Consider the following 19,298-nt stretch of genomic DNA (forward strand, 5'->3'; position numbering starts at 1 on the left):
TGTCAAGCCAATATCATAATTCCAAACACTAAATGACATAAGAAATCAAACTTGGATAAACCACGTGATGTACTTGATTTCAGAAATAAAAATCAGTATAGGATATAAGTATTTGTCAACTTGTTCACATGATAGATATTCAGCAAGAGTGTTTCAATGTCCAAGACACTTCATTCCGTATAAAACTGGCTTCATTTTGCTAAATAATTCATCTTCCAAAGAAAATCTGTTAATGTTATTAGCCTACAATAGCCACGTATAAGTCATAGAAAAGAATGATGTACTAGGAACCATGCGTGGCAGGTTAAAACCATAGCCTGTGGTTAAATATCTGCTTTTAGAAATACTTTAGTTAATGTATTCCCCCACAAGTACATATACAAACCCTTCCAACACGTTTGTATACCTTGTGGGAACACTCTACATTTACTGTTTATTTGATTGGATGCATCTGGATACTATAATTTTGTTCACATTCAATTAACAGCTTAGGTACTCATCCCCATAACCACCTTCCTCCCAAAATTATTTTAATATAAATGTCTTGTAGCAGTAAACTTGAGTTTCCTGTGTGTGTACCAGTATCTGGAATTTCTAGGCCTGTTTTTCACATTGAAATCTGTAAATCACCTCAAATGCAGCACCTTTTAGAACTGGTTATTGTTCCACGCAACAGACATTACCCTCTGATTTTATACAGCTCTAATAAACCAATAATATTATTTTCCCTTCCTCGCAATGTTTTCTCTGTAGTATCCTTCCTCCTTGTCAGATTCTTCCACCTCTTCCACATACAAATGGGTTAACCCCTCTCGCACATTCCTTATGTCTCTAGCCTTGTTTTAAAATGTTGAATGTATTGCTTTTTCAGTACTTTCCCTCAAGATTTATTTTGGTGATGCAGGAGAGCAGTTGCTCAAAACACCTTCACTCTGTTCCCCTTATTGTGATATATTACTGTCTATAAACAATTTTTTGTAAAGCTAAAACGGGAAAGAATTGTTTCTTTTTCCTGCAATGTTTTTTTCCAGATAATGTTACTGTTTTGAAGGATGGAAGAGACAATGATTACTTTTTCTTACATTTATAAAATACAACATGCTTTTTTTAATTTTTGACATTTCTCTACAGATAAATTCACTGCTGTGCAACTGCGCTCATCATTTTGACTCTGCTTCTCTCATTTCAAAGAGTAATTTGGAACAAATGCTTGTTTGTTCCCCCACAATGACTAATGGATCACCTTTAACTTCTGCAGAGGAGTGTACTTGCATGGTTTTTGCAAGTGTTTCTGAACACTTACAGAAATTTTAGTGCATTAGGGTACAAATATGCTTGCACATATAAACATCGGTTGAAATTATCTTTTATTGTTAAGTATCCATCTGTTTTGTAAGCCATACAAGATGTAAATATTAAGAAGATAAAAGGAAGAAGTATAAAACCATTACTTAATGGGAGGAACGAGCAAGTAAGGAATGGCAAATGATAGACTGAAGTCAAAATTATCTTCTTCGGTTTCAGTTTTCACAGAAAAGTTTTAGATTTATCTGAAAGTTAATAGACAGTTAATACTGTTAGTATTTTGTGTTAATAACACAGGTCATATTGCAAACACAGACCAGAATAGAAGAATATTACAAATATATATATGTCAGAAGTACTGAAACTGAAATGGAATCTAGAAGTTTTAAGTAAACTTTACATAATGGAAGGAATATCTTACTGTCAACAACTAACTCTGAGAACCTGAGGAGAATTTGTGGGAAACAAGAGAACTGGGAGAACAAAGGATATATCTTATGGTTAAGGGAAAAATACAGACTACGCAATTATAGCCAATCAGCTGAAAGTTGACAACTCATAAGACACTGGAACAAATTGATAACTGTAATCCTGTAAGTAGCTAGAGAATTAGAAAGTGAGAAACCTACATTAGCTGCTTCTGATGAGGAGCAAGTATATTCAGCCAATGTAATGTTGTTTTTTTTTAAAAAGTAGAAATTACTTTATTAAGGCTTTTAACGTACTCTCATAGGACATTCTTTAAGCAAATTAAGGAAATTTGGTGCAGATGGAATTACTGTAAAATGGGTGTACAAATAGGAGTGTGACCTTATTTAAAAGAGGAGCTGTCAATAGCTTTCTATCAAACTAAAAGAAAATCATAATAGGATTCTGCATAGGTATGTTCCAGGGCCTGACATAATTATAGTGCTGACTAACTGTTTGGATAGCGGAATGAAAAATAAAATTTAAAACTATGTGGGTAACACTAAATTGGGAGGAATTACAAGCACTCTGAAGGACATCATTACAATTTAAAATCATTTCAGCATACAAAAACCAGTTTCAAACCAATAACACAAAATTCAAAGACATATGAATCACAGTTAGGAGAGGAAAATCAAATGATCAAATGCAGTAACGTTGAATGAAGAGCAACTTTGCTAAACCAGCAATTAAACAGGAAAAGTTCTGTAGATTATCATGGACTGCAAGTTAAATATAAGTCAACGACAGGTTACTGTTGAAAAAGAGAGTCCATTTTCCCTATTCTTCTTCCTACCCAGGAGCAATTAAAATTCCCTGCCTTCCAACTGATGTCAAAATATCTACATTGGAAAATGTGTTCATTCGTCTTTGGCCTCTCTGTGGAAAGGGTGAGGAAGGCTAGGGATACTTTTGCAACATCTGTGGTGCTTGTTCCCTTTGCATGAGGCCAGTTCGTACTGGCACTTCGCAAGAGTTATTCAGAGATAAGAGGTTCTGAACAATAAATATAGTAAAAGGGGGTGGAGGAAAACTGCATGGTGCTGGACCATGCACAATTGAGAGGTTATTTTGAATTACAGCCTCCATGACAGCACCTCAGTTGTCTCCCAGGGTCAGAATCAGTACTTGGCTCTCGCTTCTGTTTCTCAGTATTTGGTTAGTTTTGAAGATTCATTTATTTTTCATAAACAACATAATGATTCAGTAGGAAAATGTGTAAAAGCTACACCTCCCTTCATTTCAGTTTAAGAAGTCTTAAATATGAGTTTTGTTAACATTAAATATGGGGCTTGGTTTTGAAGCTACTATCAGAAGCTTATTTCTGAAAGTTTTTCTGGCAAATTTTGCAGTATGAGTAACTTGTATCAGCTTTAAATAAGTCTATGTGCAATAAATACACTTCTGACCGAAGGAGAAATCCAATAACTAAAACATCAAAGCCTAGGAGAAGCTGTGGAAACAGAATAGACTGAACTGATGTAATAAATGCCAAAAACATTCTTCTAATGCATATATAAGGAACTGATTAACAATTAATTAAATTTAGCCTCACAATTCTATGGGAGCTCAAATGCCACTTTTCTCATGTGTTTAGCTCACACGATTGTTTCTATTTTCAGGGAAAGAAAACTCTTAAATTGGATCCATTGATGCTATTTAGGCGAATCATAGAAATCAGTATTCCTATTCTGTCTCAAGGTTGCCATGGGCATCATACCCGGGAATTTATTGGCAAGTCCTATGGCACAAATCTCCATGCGTTATGACTAGAACATTGATAACGTTACAATTCCCTGATACAGTAATGGGTCTAGAAAAATAGAACTATTCCCTTTGAAAAATGAAACATGAGCAAGAGCCTGGAGTTGTTTTCATGAGTACTTGAAGACACAGTGGGAAAGAAATAAGGAGTTTCCATAACCTGTTCCGACATTTAGACCCCTTGATAGTGTTACACCTCAGGGTTTCTTTCCATCTTATCTTTGTGAATGAAGTGGATCTGTCTTTTTAAATACTTGTATTGTTGGGTGAAACTAATTCAACTCCAACATCGAGATATGAGAGCCATTAACTTAATGAGACCAGTCGTACTTCTCTTGCTTTCATTAAGTAGCAGCACAATAGCATTAAGTTATTAAACAAGACTTTCAAAAGGGAACATTCTAACAGCAGAAAGCCTTCACAAGGCAAGAGAGGTAAGAAAGATGAAAATAGTTATCACTGCTCAACTGGCATTTGTACTTGTTTGACATGGCTCTTTTATCTAATAATAGGTAAAAGAAGGGAAAATTACTGCTCTAAAACATGGGCAAATCAAATCAGGTGTCTAAGAAAGAGCTTGCCAGACACCCTGAGCTAGCAACTTTCCTTCCTTGTTTGTCTCCATAGAGAAAAGCATTTATTTCCCCATTTCCAGAAAGGGAAGAAGGCTAGAAAAGCTGCTGCTATAGATTTTTCCCATGAAATCCCCAAATTATTTAATTCTGTAATAGCTGCGGTTTGTCCTTGAAGTCTTATTGCAAAACATTCACACATCAAATTAGTTTATAGCTGAGATGGCAAATACCCAGGTTTTACAATTGCATAGATCAACAGAACGATACCAAGTCGCAGTTTTGCACAAACTAACTTAGGGTGCAGGCATGTGCTAGCAGGCGTACTTCTCTGCCTGTTGGCTGCTGACACCTGGGCTGCCGTACCTTTACCCTTTGAAAATGAATGCATGTTACTTCTTACCTGGTTAGTAAACAGTACCGCCTTGAGAACACTGCTGTCTGCCATGGAGTAATGAAACTGAAAATGGCAGTTCTTGCTGGAGCAGTGACACGTGGTGCTGTTAAGATAAGCACTTTTGTATGATGCACTGTTGTTACCTTCTAACCACTCAAAATGGCCTGAAAAATAATAATAAAAAAAAAATAGCAATTTTTCACAAAACAGTTTTTTTTTCCTAAGTCTATGAAAATAACGACTCTTTTCCTGGACCCATCCTTGCAAGAATGGAATCGGATTGTCAAGCTGATAATGTGACTTGCATGTCATCTAAGTGTTTTCTATTAAAAATGTAGATACATATCTTCATTTGATGCGCAGATAGCCCCATCAACGTGACTTACATCAGTTGATAGGGTCTTGAAGTTGTTACTTTGCATGTTAAAAGCTGCAAGTAGTCCCACATTCAGCTCGGCCTCCTCACATTTACAACCGTTCAATATTTAATTGCAAATTTATTTGGAAACTAGGCTTTCTTCCTTATTCCACTATGGTTTCCAGGAAATATGTTTTTTACAGTAATACTTCTGTAGACTCCTCAAAATAAATAAAAAAAAAAAAAAAAAGCTGGGGGTGCAGGAGCCTTCTGCCTTACTGCTCCAGGAGGCAGTAGCATCTCCACCACGTAATCAAGGTCTTTACTTCTCAGCCAGAATTTCTGCACCAAAATATTGGAAGCATATTGTCTTTCCATCTGAAGGAGAAAAGCAATTTCTGCTCTTCTTAACCTACTGCCCTTTATAAAAGCATTCCTACAGAGATCTAAAAGAGTATTCCATCCCCTCAACAGCGTCTTATATTTCTCAGAAAGAAAAAGGCTAAATACTATTTATCAAATATATCAGTTCTTTTTTTCCCCCTCCTAAGTCATTGAATATTTTGCTGCCTTCCGAAGCAGCTATTAAAATAATAAACAAGGACTGATTAAAGGTCTCGAGTCCACTGTTTCTGTGTTCATGTCTCTAAATACAATGTATCTCAAATGCAGGTGTTACACAATTTATTTCAAGCTGAAAGGATAAAGTGCCATTTCACAAGGAAAATATTCAATTTTTATAAGGGACCACATTCTTTTCCTTTAGCTGCCAGTTCACTCTTTGCAGTATGGAATATTTTACACTGAAATATGTGGTTGCAATTTCATTGGAATTAGGTTCGTAATTTCATGCCACAGTGACCAACTTTGATATAAGGAAACATTATAGATTTAACCCATCATTCTGTTTTACAGAGATGAACAAATTGTCTACGCTTCTATGGCTACTGCCTTGTGAAGAAGAGAAATATTGTAGATAGACAGTCTTGTTTCTTTCAATTTTAAAGAAAAATTTTGCCTGTTGTAAGGAAAATCTTGGTGTCCTGTGGAAAGATCAACCTCTGACAGCAATGGAGCCCAACTAGAATCAGAGCTTACAACTTACTGGTGGCCCAGTGTCTTCCTAGAGCTGGGGTGGGCTAGTGAACCTGCATGTATCCTGCTACACCGAGAACTCAAAGCCTATAAATATTTAGCTGCTTGGCTCCAGCTAAACCGTTTTATGACCTAAATCCTTCTTCTTTATTTCATGGTTTTGTATTTCACAAAGTATGCAACTTTGAATCTATGCTACTAGTTTCAGAGTAACAACTGATCCTTCAGTTATAATTCAGCCACACAGTGGGACCCTTTTTTTTCTGGCAAGTTCTCTTCCCCAGCAAAGAACTGTTGAGTCTCTGAACAACTGCCCTGCAACCTTCCCATTCAATCATTATAATGACAGAAGAGGTCAAATCTCAACTGCCATTGTTTCTGCTCTTTGGAGGTGATTTTTCATGAACCCACAAGTTATGGATGGTATCTTGGAAAAATAAAAGAAGTAATAGAACCACATTATCTAATGATTCGGCTGTTTTTTCATGTTTAAACTTGAGGGATTTTTCTTATTCTTTATCTGAAATGTTGAGTTTAAAAGCCATGGTGCTCCCTTTGATTTCTTTTTTACATCTCATAATCTTTGTTTTTACTATGCAGAGAGTTGGTTTCATTAGTTTCTTATTTAAGAAATGTTACCCCAGATATGGGAAACTAGATTAATCGAATGTAAGAAGAATGAACTATGGAAACTACATAGCATCCTCTAAATAGCAATAAAGAAAAAAACACCACCACCAAAGTATTTTCTGAACAGTATTGCAGAGGGATATAAAACCTCCATAAGAACTTTTGACATGAGAGAAATTAAGAGGAAAAGTTATACAGAAAGTGCCTACAATACAACACTGGAGAAAAGAAGCAATAAAAGAACAAAGAAAAAAAGTCCACCAAGGACAGAAAGAATTTTATTAAATTTAAGAATACCAAGAAAGGGGGATTATTCAAAGCCTATAAGCAATCCTTTCTTTATAAATATAATTGTCTAGACCTCTGTTTTATAATTTAGTTTCTTACCTCTCTTCTATTTATAGTAGTGAAAGCTTTGATCAAAATCAGAAACTAAAGCTTAGTCAAGCTCTATTTGCATTGCAAGTTTGAGCCCTCAAGCGTGGCATTTTTGCAGTTTGCATACCATTTCTTTAGTTTTTACAATTCTAGTTAATATTCAACCTCTTCATTTATGCGTCAACAAATCTGTGTGAACAGAAATACTGACTGTATTGAGAGGTGAGCAATCATAGTTCAGATTTTTGAATACCTTCCAATGTCAATGATGAATTAAATTCTGCATGTTGTCTTGACACTTATTTCTCACATATTTTTTTTTCCCTTTACAACATGGAAGCACAGGAAAGCCCTTCTACGCAGTTGTTTGTGGTATATATTCAGCCCACTCAGCTACCTGTGCATGTTTATACAATAATGCCCAAGCACCTGTACAACAGACATTTCAAAATGTCCTCTGATTCAATAGACATAGCTTGTGACCTGGTCCTGTAAAAGCCACGTACAGAATTTTAGTATCTTTTCTGTTAGCACAATATTGCCATAAAGGAAATAATCCATACCCATTACTGACCCTTGAGGTATCGTGTTAAGGTATGGCACTGATACAACACCTTTCAGGGAGGTGTTTAAAATAAAATCAAATGAAAATTTTCATTTTTCTTAGATATCCCAGTGGAAATTAAAAGGTGCTGTGGCTGTATTTATTTTTTTTTTTAAACTAAGAAAATTAATCTGCGTTACTAGTCTATATGCTCACTGTTGCATATAAACGTCAACATGTAAAAATTCATCTTAATGGAGTGCATACACTCAAGCACTTCTGTTTGCTATTCCATTATAATTTGACTTATAGTTACTAGAGTGTGTTGAAATGCACGTTAAAATTAGTTTTAAAATCTTCCCAAAACGAATACAATATCTAAACATTTTTTCTGCTGCTGTCAATGAGATGTTCTCCATTTCTGTGGGCTCAGAGTTCAAACAGTAATCTCTACATTATCAGTTCTCCAAAGCTACATCACAAATTATACCATTACAACTAGTGCTGCTTAACCCCTTTGAAGGCAGTCTCAGTAGACGCGCCAAACACTTAGCTGGCAAGGAGATTCCATTTCACATTGCAACACTTAGACATTATATCCATCAAGCTTTCAAAAACCTTTCCCATAAACCCATAGACAAGCACTACACAGTGAGTTCAAAAAGCAAGTGCTGCTTTTACTTCTGAAAATTGCAGCTGGATTAATTCTGGTTTTAAGACTGATAAACAATTTTGGACAATAAACGTTTCCTTACAACTCCCCCAATTAAAGGGTTGAAGTGAATTTCCTGACTTTTTACTCAAACGTAGTAGTACTACACAAGTAAAACTGCCAAGCGTTAAAACCAAAACAAATCATGAAAAACACACACAGGGGCAGTAGGCTTAGATGGATTTAATTTAATTGCACTAAATCATTGAATAGATCTCAGAAATTATTAACTGGAGAATATATCAGTTATTAGGTTATATGGGAATTCTTACATTGAAATGTTTCATGTTTTGCCAGCATGAATGTTCACAGCACCCTTACTAAATGGTCAAAACAAAAGCCAATTTAAGTACAAAATACATGTAATTACTTTGCAGTTTTGTTCTGTTTCTATGTTGGGTCACCACCTTGTCCTAAAAAGCACCGTATTCTTCATGACAACCAGTAATTGTGCATTAACTTTCATTTCCCACCTTCAGTGTTGTTCCTCCATTCACTCAGGAAGGAACAGGAGGCAATCTTGAGCCCGGCTTGCAGTCGTGCCTGCATAGTGGGCTCAACTGGCTGGTCTGAATACCACTCGCACACACCAAGCTCAAAACTGGACGTCTGCAGTGCTAAAAGACAAAGAAAAACAATCACTTAACTTCTTAAGAAGTCTTTATTTATGAGACTACTTCCCATTAGAAATATATGCTTATTAGACTACTTGACAACATTTCTGCCTCTGGTTACTTCTAAAGCATTGTGTATCACTGAGTGCTGTCTAATATTTCAGGCTGCCATCTTTAATGATACCATTTTAAAAAACCATTCCCTAAAGATGGATGCTTCTTTCAGAGCAATGGAGTGCTATTTATGTTACCCAGTTGTTGCAACCTTCATGAATTCACTTCTGCAGAGAGAGTTGCCAGGAAACATAAAAAAATGACAAGAAATACCTATTTACTTTCCTAGATGATAGTTACAGAAAAATCACTTCTAACTGAGAGCTTAAACTCAGCAGCATCTCCATAATACCTGCAACAGAATGCTTCTTTCTAGAACGAAAAAATTTCTGAATACGTCACCACATGTTTTCAAGAACTCTTTAAAGGGCAAATGATGCATGACTAATCTAGTGACTTTCTAGAATGGAGTGACTGAGTCAGTGGACAAGCGAAGAGCTATGGATGTCATCTACCTGGACTTCTATAAGGTCTTTGATACAGTCCCCCACAACATTATTATCTCTAAATCGGAGAGATATGGGTTTGATGGATGGACTGTGAGATGGATAATAAATTGGCTAGATGACCTTGTCCGAAGAGTTACAGTAAATGGCTCAATGTCCATTTGGAAACCAGTAATGAGTGGTATCCCTCAAGGGTCAGTATTGGGACCAATACTATTAAGTATCTTCATTATGACATAGATAGTGGGATCAAGTGCACCCTCAGCAAGTTTGCAGATATCAACAAGCTGAGTGGTGCAGTTAATATGCTAGAGGGAAAGGATGCCATCCACAGGGACCTTGGCAGGATTGAGGAGTAAACCATAAATCTCATGAAGTTTAGCAAGGCCAAATTCAAGATCTTGCACCTGAATCAGGGCAATCACCACTATCAGTACAGTCTAGGGGGATTAATTTATTGAGAACAGCCCTGCAGACAAGGGCTTGGGGATACTGGTGCATGAAAAATTGGACACGAGCCGGCAATGTGCACTTGCAGCCCAGAAAGCCAATCACATCCTGGGCTGCATCAAAAGAAGCATGGCCAGCAGGTTGAGGGAGGTGATTCTGCCCCTCTACTCTACTCTGGTGAGACCCTACCTGGAGTACTGCATCCAGCTGTGAGGTCCCTAGCATAAGACAGACATGGACCTGTTGGAGTGAGTCCAGAGGAGGGCCACAAAGATGATCAGGGCGCTGAAACACCTCTCCTTTGAAGAAAGGCTGAGACAGTTGGGGTTGTTCAGCCTGGAGAAGGGAAGGCTCCAGAGAGAACTTACAGTGGCCTTTCAATACTTAAATGGGGCTTATAAGAAAGATGGAGAGACTTTTTACCAAGGTCTGCAGTGACAGGACAAGAGTAAATGGTTTTAAACTGAAAGCAAGTAGATTTATATTGGATATAAGGAAGAAATTTTTTATGATGATGGTGGTGAGACACTGGAACAGGTTGACAAAAGAAGTTATGGATGTCCCATCATCAGAAGCGTTCAAGGTCAAGTTGGACGGGGCTTTGAGCAACCTGATCTAGTGGGAGATGTCCCTGCCTGTCAGTTGGGTTGGACTGGATGATCTTTAAAGGTCCATTCCAACACAAACCATTCTGTGATTCTATGATGCTTGAGATGCCAGATTTTAGGTGCAAAATTTCTGTAATTAATAATGGCTACAGAAAGAAAGCAGGATGGCACTAGTATAATGGAAGTTCCATTTCTTAATATTATTGCAGGGGAAAGGCAATCTTCTGGTTAAGACAGACTTTTAAATAGCGGTCACGATATCTCAGTGAAAACATGGAGATTATTAACTGTACAGAGGAAAAAATTTTATGTCGGTATACATAGACATTACTGTCTACCGCACCTCAGAATTACTGTGTTATTCACAGTACTGAGATCTCAGTGAAACGTCCTGTCCAGCTGATGCTACAAACCTCTAATTTCTTCCTTGTTCCGGCCTTGCATAAACACGTGTGCTTTTTTCAAACCATATGTTGTAAGTGAGAAGAGCTTGTGGAAAACTTATTTCCCATGGAAATAAGTCTAGAAAAGGATGGATTTTGTCAAATTTCAGCACTCAAAAAAAGTTACAAATACACTCAAAATAAATCAAGCTGATCTTTAAACACTTTTTAATTATCAAAACAAAATATTTTGATTCTTTCTGCATTTTTTTTTCATTTAGTTGTAAATATTTCTGAGGCTGGTTGTTTTGACAATAATCTCAGTCTCTTCGGACAAAATACCCATTTCCCAGGCCTTAATTCTGCAGCACGTCAGACAACAGTAAGATTAGCATTTTAGATTTTCTGACTTCCACCCCTGTAGCATTTCATCTGAAAGACCTTGCATCTGGTTCTACACCTGTGATGTTAAAGTCAACATGTTTGCATGATTAGAATGAACAAAGGAATTAAGTTTGAGATTTTTCCAGTTGAAGTGTTCATACTGGATTTTTGTCAAAATTTATACTTTATCTATAATGCAGATATAATTACTCCAGTTTTCAAGAAAAAAAAATAGCTTTGCAGAGAAGGTATACCACTTTTGCATTACAAGTGACTTACGGAGGAAAAAACCCTCTCTCTCCCCCACACAGCATTCCACTTTCATGCCTTGTGGCTATTTGCTTTCAACCCTATGGCAAGATCAGAACAATCTTAATGAAGGTGTTCTTCACATATATAATTTGTTAGGAGTCAAGAGGGAGTTCTGCAGAGCAATCAGGCGCTTGGATAAGAACATGATGCCTTTGAACAGAAGGTTCACTAAAGGTATAATTAAAGGAGATGTTTATTACATGTTTTAGAGCATAACTTTAAAATTTTTGATTTGACAGATAAAATATTTTTTTCTGCAGTATGTAGGCAGTTATATAATTATACAGCTATATTATATAAACCTGTGGTGTTTTTGATTGATAACTGAAACAATTTGACAGCCATTGGGAAAACTACAAACTGTATATCTTTTATTGCTATACTGAAGACAGCATTTTGGTTGGGTTTTTTTGAAGGCGTGAGGTTTACTGTCTAGCAGAACAGGACATAAGACTGAAGGAGGGCAGTTTGGGAGAGAGGGGAGGGGGTAGAATGGAAGGAAAAAAACAAACTTAAAACTTAAGGAAACTATATTTATATTTAGCCATCATGATTTGTATCAAGAAATTCCTGAAAGCACAAATACTTAAGCTATTTTACTCATGACCCTAAAAGTACAGTCATACTAATTAATACAAATACCCACGTCACTTCTTATGTGCATTTACACTGGTATTGAAAATCATGAAGAGTACAATAGAAATTAAAGTTTTAACTACAAGTTTCATGCAATTCAAGTGGTCTTCATTTAAAGTCTTCTTATCCAGACTTTCCATGAGGACTAGAGAAAAAAGTATTTCTAATTCAAGCAACCGTTAATCTGACCTTTTGTTTTAATTATTGGAGAATGTTCAGTAGTAAAATTCCTCTTTCAGGGAGAAAATCAAGGTCCTTTCACCCTGTTTTTAGCTCCTGTGAGCAATTTAGATGTCACCTAACAAAGCTGACTTTTCCCAGAGGGGAAGCACAGGATAAGAACTGGCTCTTATTAAAATATACCTGAGGTATATTAACAGTATGGCAGCTCCATCTGTATGCCATGCTATATTCTTCAACAGCTGCCATGTAAGGTAAGTTTAACGCCTAGATTTATAAATTCTGCTGAGTATACCCTGTTTCTGTTTCAATTTTTTATTTTTTTCTCTCTCCAAGACAGTATTTCATTTTTTCAGTTTTGTTTGCTTTAGAAGCACTCTGTTTATGAAAAAAGCCAATCGATTTGTACAGAGAGATTTATATCCTCCTGTGGGAACAGGTTAAACAATTGTATAGGTTGCTAGAATCTAGCAATGCATTTTTTTTCCATTTTAAATCTGGCCTTTCATCTGCAGAAATCCTCCAAGGAACAGAGAGAAGTTGGGAGAATCACACATCTGTTCTCTCTTCACTCTCAGTCTCAAATTCATTTTTTCAAAGAAAGCACACTGTAAACCTGCCTGCACTCATAGGCAAGTATTCCCAAAGCTATAAATTAACATCCTTGCTCATTTGAGTAGTACTGCTAGAAAACCTCTACAAAATAGAAAAGCAAGGTGGGCTATGGCATGAAAGTATTTCTATAACTTTTGCTTCTATAATTTTCCTTTGCAAGAAAGTTGAAACACGGAGATAATGAACAAAGTTTAGCTACCTGAAACTTCATTTCCCCAATATAGATCCTCTTTGAAATAAATATATATGTCTGCCTGAATCATTACACTAGGAATGGTATCTTGCTCTTGCTGTGATCTGCCAACAATTGCTCTGCACTTTAATATTTTAAAAAAAATGTGCATCTATTTTCAATAGCTTTTCCTACTGTGAAATCTAGAGAGCTTTATTTTAGATCACAGTACACAAAATAAATCATGTAACCTTGCTTGGTCTGGGTCAAACACTGCATTTCACACCTCAAGCTAAATTTAAAGACCAAGCCCTCAGTGCCTGTGCTACAAGAGGCAGGAAAACAAAGGCAGCGTTTCAACTACTTCAACGAGGAGTGCCCTCACCTGAGGATGTGACATAGGTGCAACAGTGCGATCTTCTTGTGTGACGCAGAGCAGTAAGCAATCTAATTTATGCTAGGGTGGGTACTATTCCTTTCCCATGAAAATAAGTTGGGTTGAAAAGCGAAATGTTTTGCGAAAGAATCCCGACATGCACGGACGGTCTGGCTGCAGAGCTGACCAGCCTGACATTACAGCTCTTGGGTGTAGCAGAGCAGAACAAAATAGCCACACTACACAGCTGAGCATCAGGACCTTCAGGCATTTAAAAATACGCACCAGTGCCTTGGGAATCTCCCTCAAGTTGACTTCTAAAGCTTTTCCTGAGCTGGCTGAACACATCAATTCTTTGGCCAAAACCAGCAGATCTTTTCTGCCCACTAGGGCATTAGTGCTCTCCTGGCTGCAGGAAGCTATGTTTATACTGTACAAGATTTCTTAAGGTATTTACTGTCATTCTTTTAACTGTGTTTAGATGTGGTATGACAGATGATGGTTTAGAGGAACGCAAGAAAGCCACATGAAAACAGGTATGGAGTTAAGAAAGCCTTTGGATACCAAAAGGCTTTCCTTTTTCTCTTCTAATCCAAGGGAAAGGCAAAGTAAAATGATCTGTCTTCTGAAAAACAGGTATGCTTACCACATGCCAGAGAACATCCTTCACTGAAAGTAATATCATCAATGGCAACAGTTTCACCTTGTCTCTGGGTCTCCGCCATCCACCAAAAGATAACCTGCAGAGATTAACGAGAAATCAACAAGAAATGGCATTCACCAGTGTCACAGGCAAAAGAAAAAAACTTCCAAGATAAGCCAGTCTCATCCATAGAGTTTCTATTAGAAATATGAGAACTCAAATCACACCCTTAATTTTGAGGATTAAATCCTGGCTTTTTCATATATCTGTGGCTTGTCAGCACAGATTATAGTCTAATAATCTAATTTAAGAGTGAAGTAGCATTTAACAGGAAGGATCTGAAAACCACAATAAAATAATTAAAATCTAAGCAAGGATCATGACAGTTAGGAAATGCAAAGGATTTTGTATTTTATGAAGCCATTATTCCACTAGAGACAGGAAATGTGAAACTTTTCTCGTTGTTTTCAGAATTTATCAAAGACCTGGAGCAAAGTCAAAGCAACGAACACCATTAGTCAGAAGCCTTTTATCAAGATTTTAGCCAAAACAAACCCTGAGCAGTAGTTGGTCAACTGTTATTCTTCTCTAATGTCACAGCAGGGAATTTTTTTTTTTTTCCTCCTAACAGTCTTCTACACTCAAGAATTTACTAATCTGCAATCTGCATTTGTAAATGTAGTGACTACCACAGTTTTTCAGGAGTTATGCAGGAGGAGACTGACCAGCCTTTCCCAGTCCTTGGGAAAACCTGACAAAACCCACACCAATCAAAACAACCCAACAAATCAATCATATGAATAACATTCCTTAAATTACTCCTTAGCCATATCTTGGGATGTTACACCTCCAGGCTTTTGCAGAATCCTAGAAATAGAACCTACCTAGAGTTACATCCTGGCTCTTAATAGGGAACGTACAGTATCAGCTAGATAATACATTTTCAAATATTAGCTTTAGAGTTTGGGGCAATTTCGTGCATAGTTTAAGATACCATCGCAGAAAACCTGTGTTTATCCTATAAATTATCATAAAGAGTACAGCATTCCACCGTACAAGATGACACAACTCAGCCAAGGGCATGACCATTATGTTATGAGTTGGGTTTTTTGTGGGGGTGAGAGGTTTGGGGTTTTGTTTATTTGTTTTTCTTCAGCTGTAGTTGACCCGCACCAGAAGTGCGACAGCCTGTAAAGTCAAATTATCCTGGCATTATACAACCAGAGGGAGGTATTACATTATCTACCATATCACCAGTGAGAAAAACACGTCTAGTTTATTTGTATATATACTTTTTTTTTTTTAACATATCAAAGAGAAGGATGGCCAGTAATCACTTTCTCTGGCACTTATTGCACAAAGACCATTGGTATCAGACACACGGACAACTGCATTTTCTAATATAGCATCATTAAGAACTAACATCACCCTGTGTGATTGTACTTCTTTGATCAGCTGCAACACTATGGAAAGAATGCAGTTTGTTGAAATCCAGAAGTTTTGAAGAAACAGGGTTAATCTGGATATAAGTTTCTGTTTGAAACTCTTTCAATATAATTATTATTATAATTATTTCATTTCATGTTGCTGTCTGCTTGGAAAGAATAACTCTGTCACGCTAAATATTAAAGGCGTCATATCACATCCAATAATATGTTCATATGACTGATATGTAGTACACCTTGGAAACTCGTTCATTTGATTTGTTTCAGAAAGCAATATTTTGAATTGTTAAATGTTGTTGCAATAACTGGAGCACACAAAGTATTTAACAACTTGTGTTTCCCCAAAACATGAACAGTTTGTTTACTTGGTCAATACAACAAAAAGCATGGATTTAAGAAACTTAAATGTATATGCTATGAACATCTCTACAAAGAGATCTCTGCTGACTGATGTTGTAGACATTCAACACATCCCGGTATTCTGAATACTCGGGGAAGTTTCTCCAATGATAAAAGAAAATAGCTATTTCTATTTAAAAGTGTTTGACTACAGGAGGGGTGGCAGATGCTCTGAAGTCTGTGAAAGGTTAACTACTGACTGAACTAGGACCAGAGTCAATGCTGCAACTCTGAGCCCATCTCTCCAGAAAAGTGTCAGTTATATTTTTTTATTTCATCGTGTCTTAGCTTCCCCACTTCCATGATGACAGAAAATCATGCTAGATGCCTCCATCTGCTCTCGAGTCTAAAAAAAAATTAGCCAGGCTTTATCTGGCACAGGTACCCATCTGTTGTCCCCTGAGGAGGTCAGGCTGCTAATAACCAAACCGATTCCCATCCACATCTAATTGAAGTTTTCCCTCTCACACAAAGTCTAGAGCTCTTCAGTCCAAATATCTGTAACGAAAATATCTACTTAATGACACTACTTGCTTATAACGGTAATTAACAAGTGCTGCCTAACTATGCAATATCTATGGCCGTCAGACCAAATTAACTTCGCAGCTCCATTAGTGGCAAGGAAAGCTGTAGTGGGAATGTAGGTGGGGGTGTAACACAGGCTGGGCTTCCCCAGGAGTGCAGCCATGGCGACAAATTCCCAGTGCAGCAGTGAAGTCCAAGTAAAACACAGGAATCAAGCATGAAGACAAAAGTGAACACAAGCCCAGACCCATCTCCCTTAATGAAGTCTGGGAGACAGAAATTTGTTCTCAATAGAACAGGGGGAAAGTAGTTTAGGAGAGCAAACCACGATACAGTTTCTCCAAAACCCAGCCAAAACAGACATACTGAGCTTGTCGTGTGTTGAATAATTAAAGGAGTGGTAAACTTTGTATCTCAGAATTCCCTACAGGTGGAGATTTTTGAAAGCCAAAACCATATCCCCTGTCCCATAAAGATTATAAAGATTTCGTTTGTTTGTTTTAAGCAGGAAGAGATAAAAGTATTAAATAATCAATATCAAAATGAGCAAAGAAAATAAGCAGTGGAGGTTGATTTTAATTGAAATCCACTTTGAGCGTGCTTCCAAAATTAGCAAAAATAGTCAAGCACCCTACTTCAAATAAATTTCTAAACTCCAAAAAAAGATTTTTCCTATCCATTTTTTTCATTGAAAATTTCATCGTCACTAAGAAATCTTATAACTAAGAAATCTGAATAAAAGACTAAAATATTAAATGAATATAACAATGTCTTGAGAAAAATGGGATGTCAGTTCATGATAAGGTTAAATATTTTTATTATTTTGCAAGTTTGGAACAGGAAAAAACATATTTCTAGTAGTTCCATTGCAATGGGATTTTTCCATGCTCTTGCAATAAACCAGCATGATTACTAATTATTTGACTGCAGCTTTTTTGTAGTTTGTTTGTGCATGGCTTGAAATATGCCACAGGTAGCCCTGTAGGCTAAAGATCTTGTCATATCAAAAGAGCAAGTGCAAAAGGGCAAGTGAATTGTATTCACTTTTATGACCAGCATCTTGCAAGTAGTCATCGGAGGAAAAATATACAACAAAAGAAGAGTTTTCTCAGCTTCAGTGTCTTGGTTAAGTGAGGTGCCCAGCTATGTTTCTTTAGCTAATTGTAATGATTACTGCAGTAAGTTTGACACATGCCTCTCTAAAGCTGGACTGTGCCCATCAGTTCACTTCATAGAGGCTAAAGGATAACAAGGTTTGCACGCAATAATCTAATTAGGATTTGATCCAGCAATTTAGAGGAAAAAGATGCCACATTATATTAACCATTCCCAGGCTCAGTCAGTTTACTAAACAATGTGAAGGATGACAAATTAAATCCAGAAGTAAACCCTTCCAGAACAATCTCACATTACCATACATACACTCCTATCAGGTAGAGGTAAGTTATTGACAAGTCAGGGTTGAGCAGGCAAGCATTGCTTCAAAAATCCAGACCTTGTTGGATGCTTTAGCAGAACGCAACCTCCGCAAGTCAACTAATTGTGTTACTCATATGGTTTATTGAAATGAGGTTGTGCTCTCATGCCTTCAGGTTTGTGTGCTAACCAACTCTTCACAGTAACTACTGTGGGAGGAAAGGCCTCTGATTTTCTTCCGTGCTCCCCACATTGCCTCTGGTATCATGCATAATAGTGAGTGTACATCATCCACAATATTGTAGCCCTAAGTTACATTTACTGTGCTAATGTTTTGTGTAAATGCACATGTAAAAACATTTAAATAACCTATGAGACTTACATTGTTTTTCAGCAGCTTTGAGCAAAATAAAACCACTGCATGTGTTCTGTGACAAAAGCTCAAAGCTACAATGAATAGTTAAGTACAGCATTTGTCACCTGAAGTATTCCTATAGAACAATATCTCGTAGTATAGAATGGTGTTTTCCACATAAATTAAACCTTGAGTTTATCGGTACAGTTAGATTGAGGCTAAGGGAACACTGTATTGAAGGTTAAGATCCTGAGTGTACCACCTCTATGGGTAGGTAGATAATTTATGAGGCAACAAGACTGTTTTGTTTAAGACACTGTTTAAGTAAGGTTTGGCATTAGTTTTAACACCACCAAGAGATAAGAACAAGCAATATTTGTTAATGCCAACCATGAACTTCCAAATGGCTTATCTCTATTTTACCTCATGATAATGCCTTCCATTTACAAAATATTTAGTTTTGACTTATTAAAAACCCCACAATTTATAAATCATTTAACAAGTGCAATTTACAGTCACCTCTATTTACTAACCTCATACTTTTCAGTGCTATTGATTGTGATGGTATTTGATTTCCACCGATTTTGCAGGTCTCCTGAATCTTGCCAGATGTTTGTAATAGTATCTTCGGAATGCTTTTGAAGCCCCACCATCAATGTTCCACTCATTTGACTGATCCAATAATGAAATGTAATCTAAGACAAAAAAGGTCTTATTATTCCAGGAAAATACTATGACAAACAAAGTAATACAACAACTATGCAAAAAATACCTGGCAAATATGTTCTTCATCAGTTGGAAGGAAAACATTGGTCCTTAAAGTTGCAGAAGAGGATCGCATTTCAGAAGACAATGAGAGGAAATAAGCTATTAAAAGCAATAAAAAAGAAATCTTAGAAGCTTGCAGAAAAGCTCCATAAAATATAAGACAAGAAAAGGCACATATGAAAGGTATGAAATAATAACTAAAAAGACAACTAGAAGTTTTTCTCCAGAAAAGTC

At 36.7% G+C, this 19,298-nt stretch overlaps 1 protein-coding gene across 1 annotated transcript in view; it reads right to left on the minus strand.

Moving 5' to 3' along the window:
• Positions 1 to 19,298, minus strand: part of MALRD1 (MAM and LDL receptor class A domain containing 1) — a 269,347-nt gene that overhangs the window by 231,286 nt on the left and 18,763 nt on the right. Inside the window, exons 4-8 of the mRNA XM_074574506.1 lie at positions 19,069 to 19,163; positions 18,830 to 18,991; positions 14,160 to 14,253; positions 8,697 to 8,840; positions 4,513 to 4,670 (exon numbers count right to left, since the gene is read on the minus strand). Of these exons, the coding sequence (XP_074430607.1) occupies positions 4,513 to 4,670; positions 8,697 to 8,840; positions 14,160 to 14,253; positions 18,830 to 18,991; positions 19,069 to 19,163 (653 nt within the window). The remainder of the gene's footprint in view (positions 1 to 4,512; positions 4,671 to 8,696; positions 8,841 to 14,159; positions 14,254 to 18,829; positions 18,992 to 19,068; positions 19,164 to 19,298) is intronic.

The sequence above is a fragment of the Larus michahellis genome, chromosome 2 (genome assembly GCF_964199755.1).
Source record: "Larus michahellis chromosome 2, bLarMic1.1, whole genome shotgun sequence".
NCBI classification, from domain to species: domain Eukaryota; kingdom Metazoa; phylum Chordata; class Aves; order Charadriiformes; family Laridae; genus Larus; species Larus michahellis.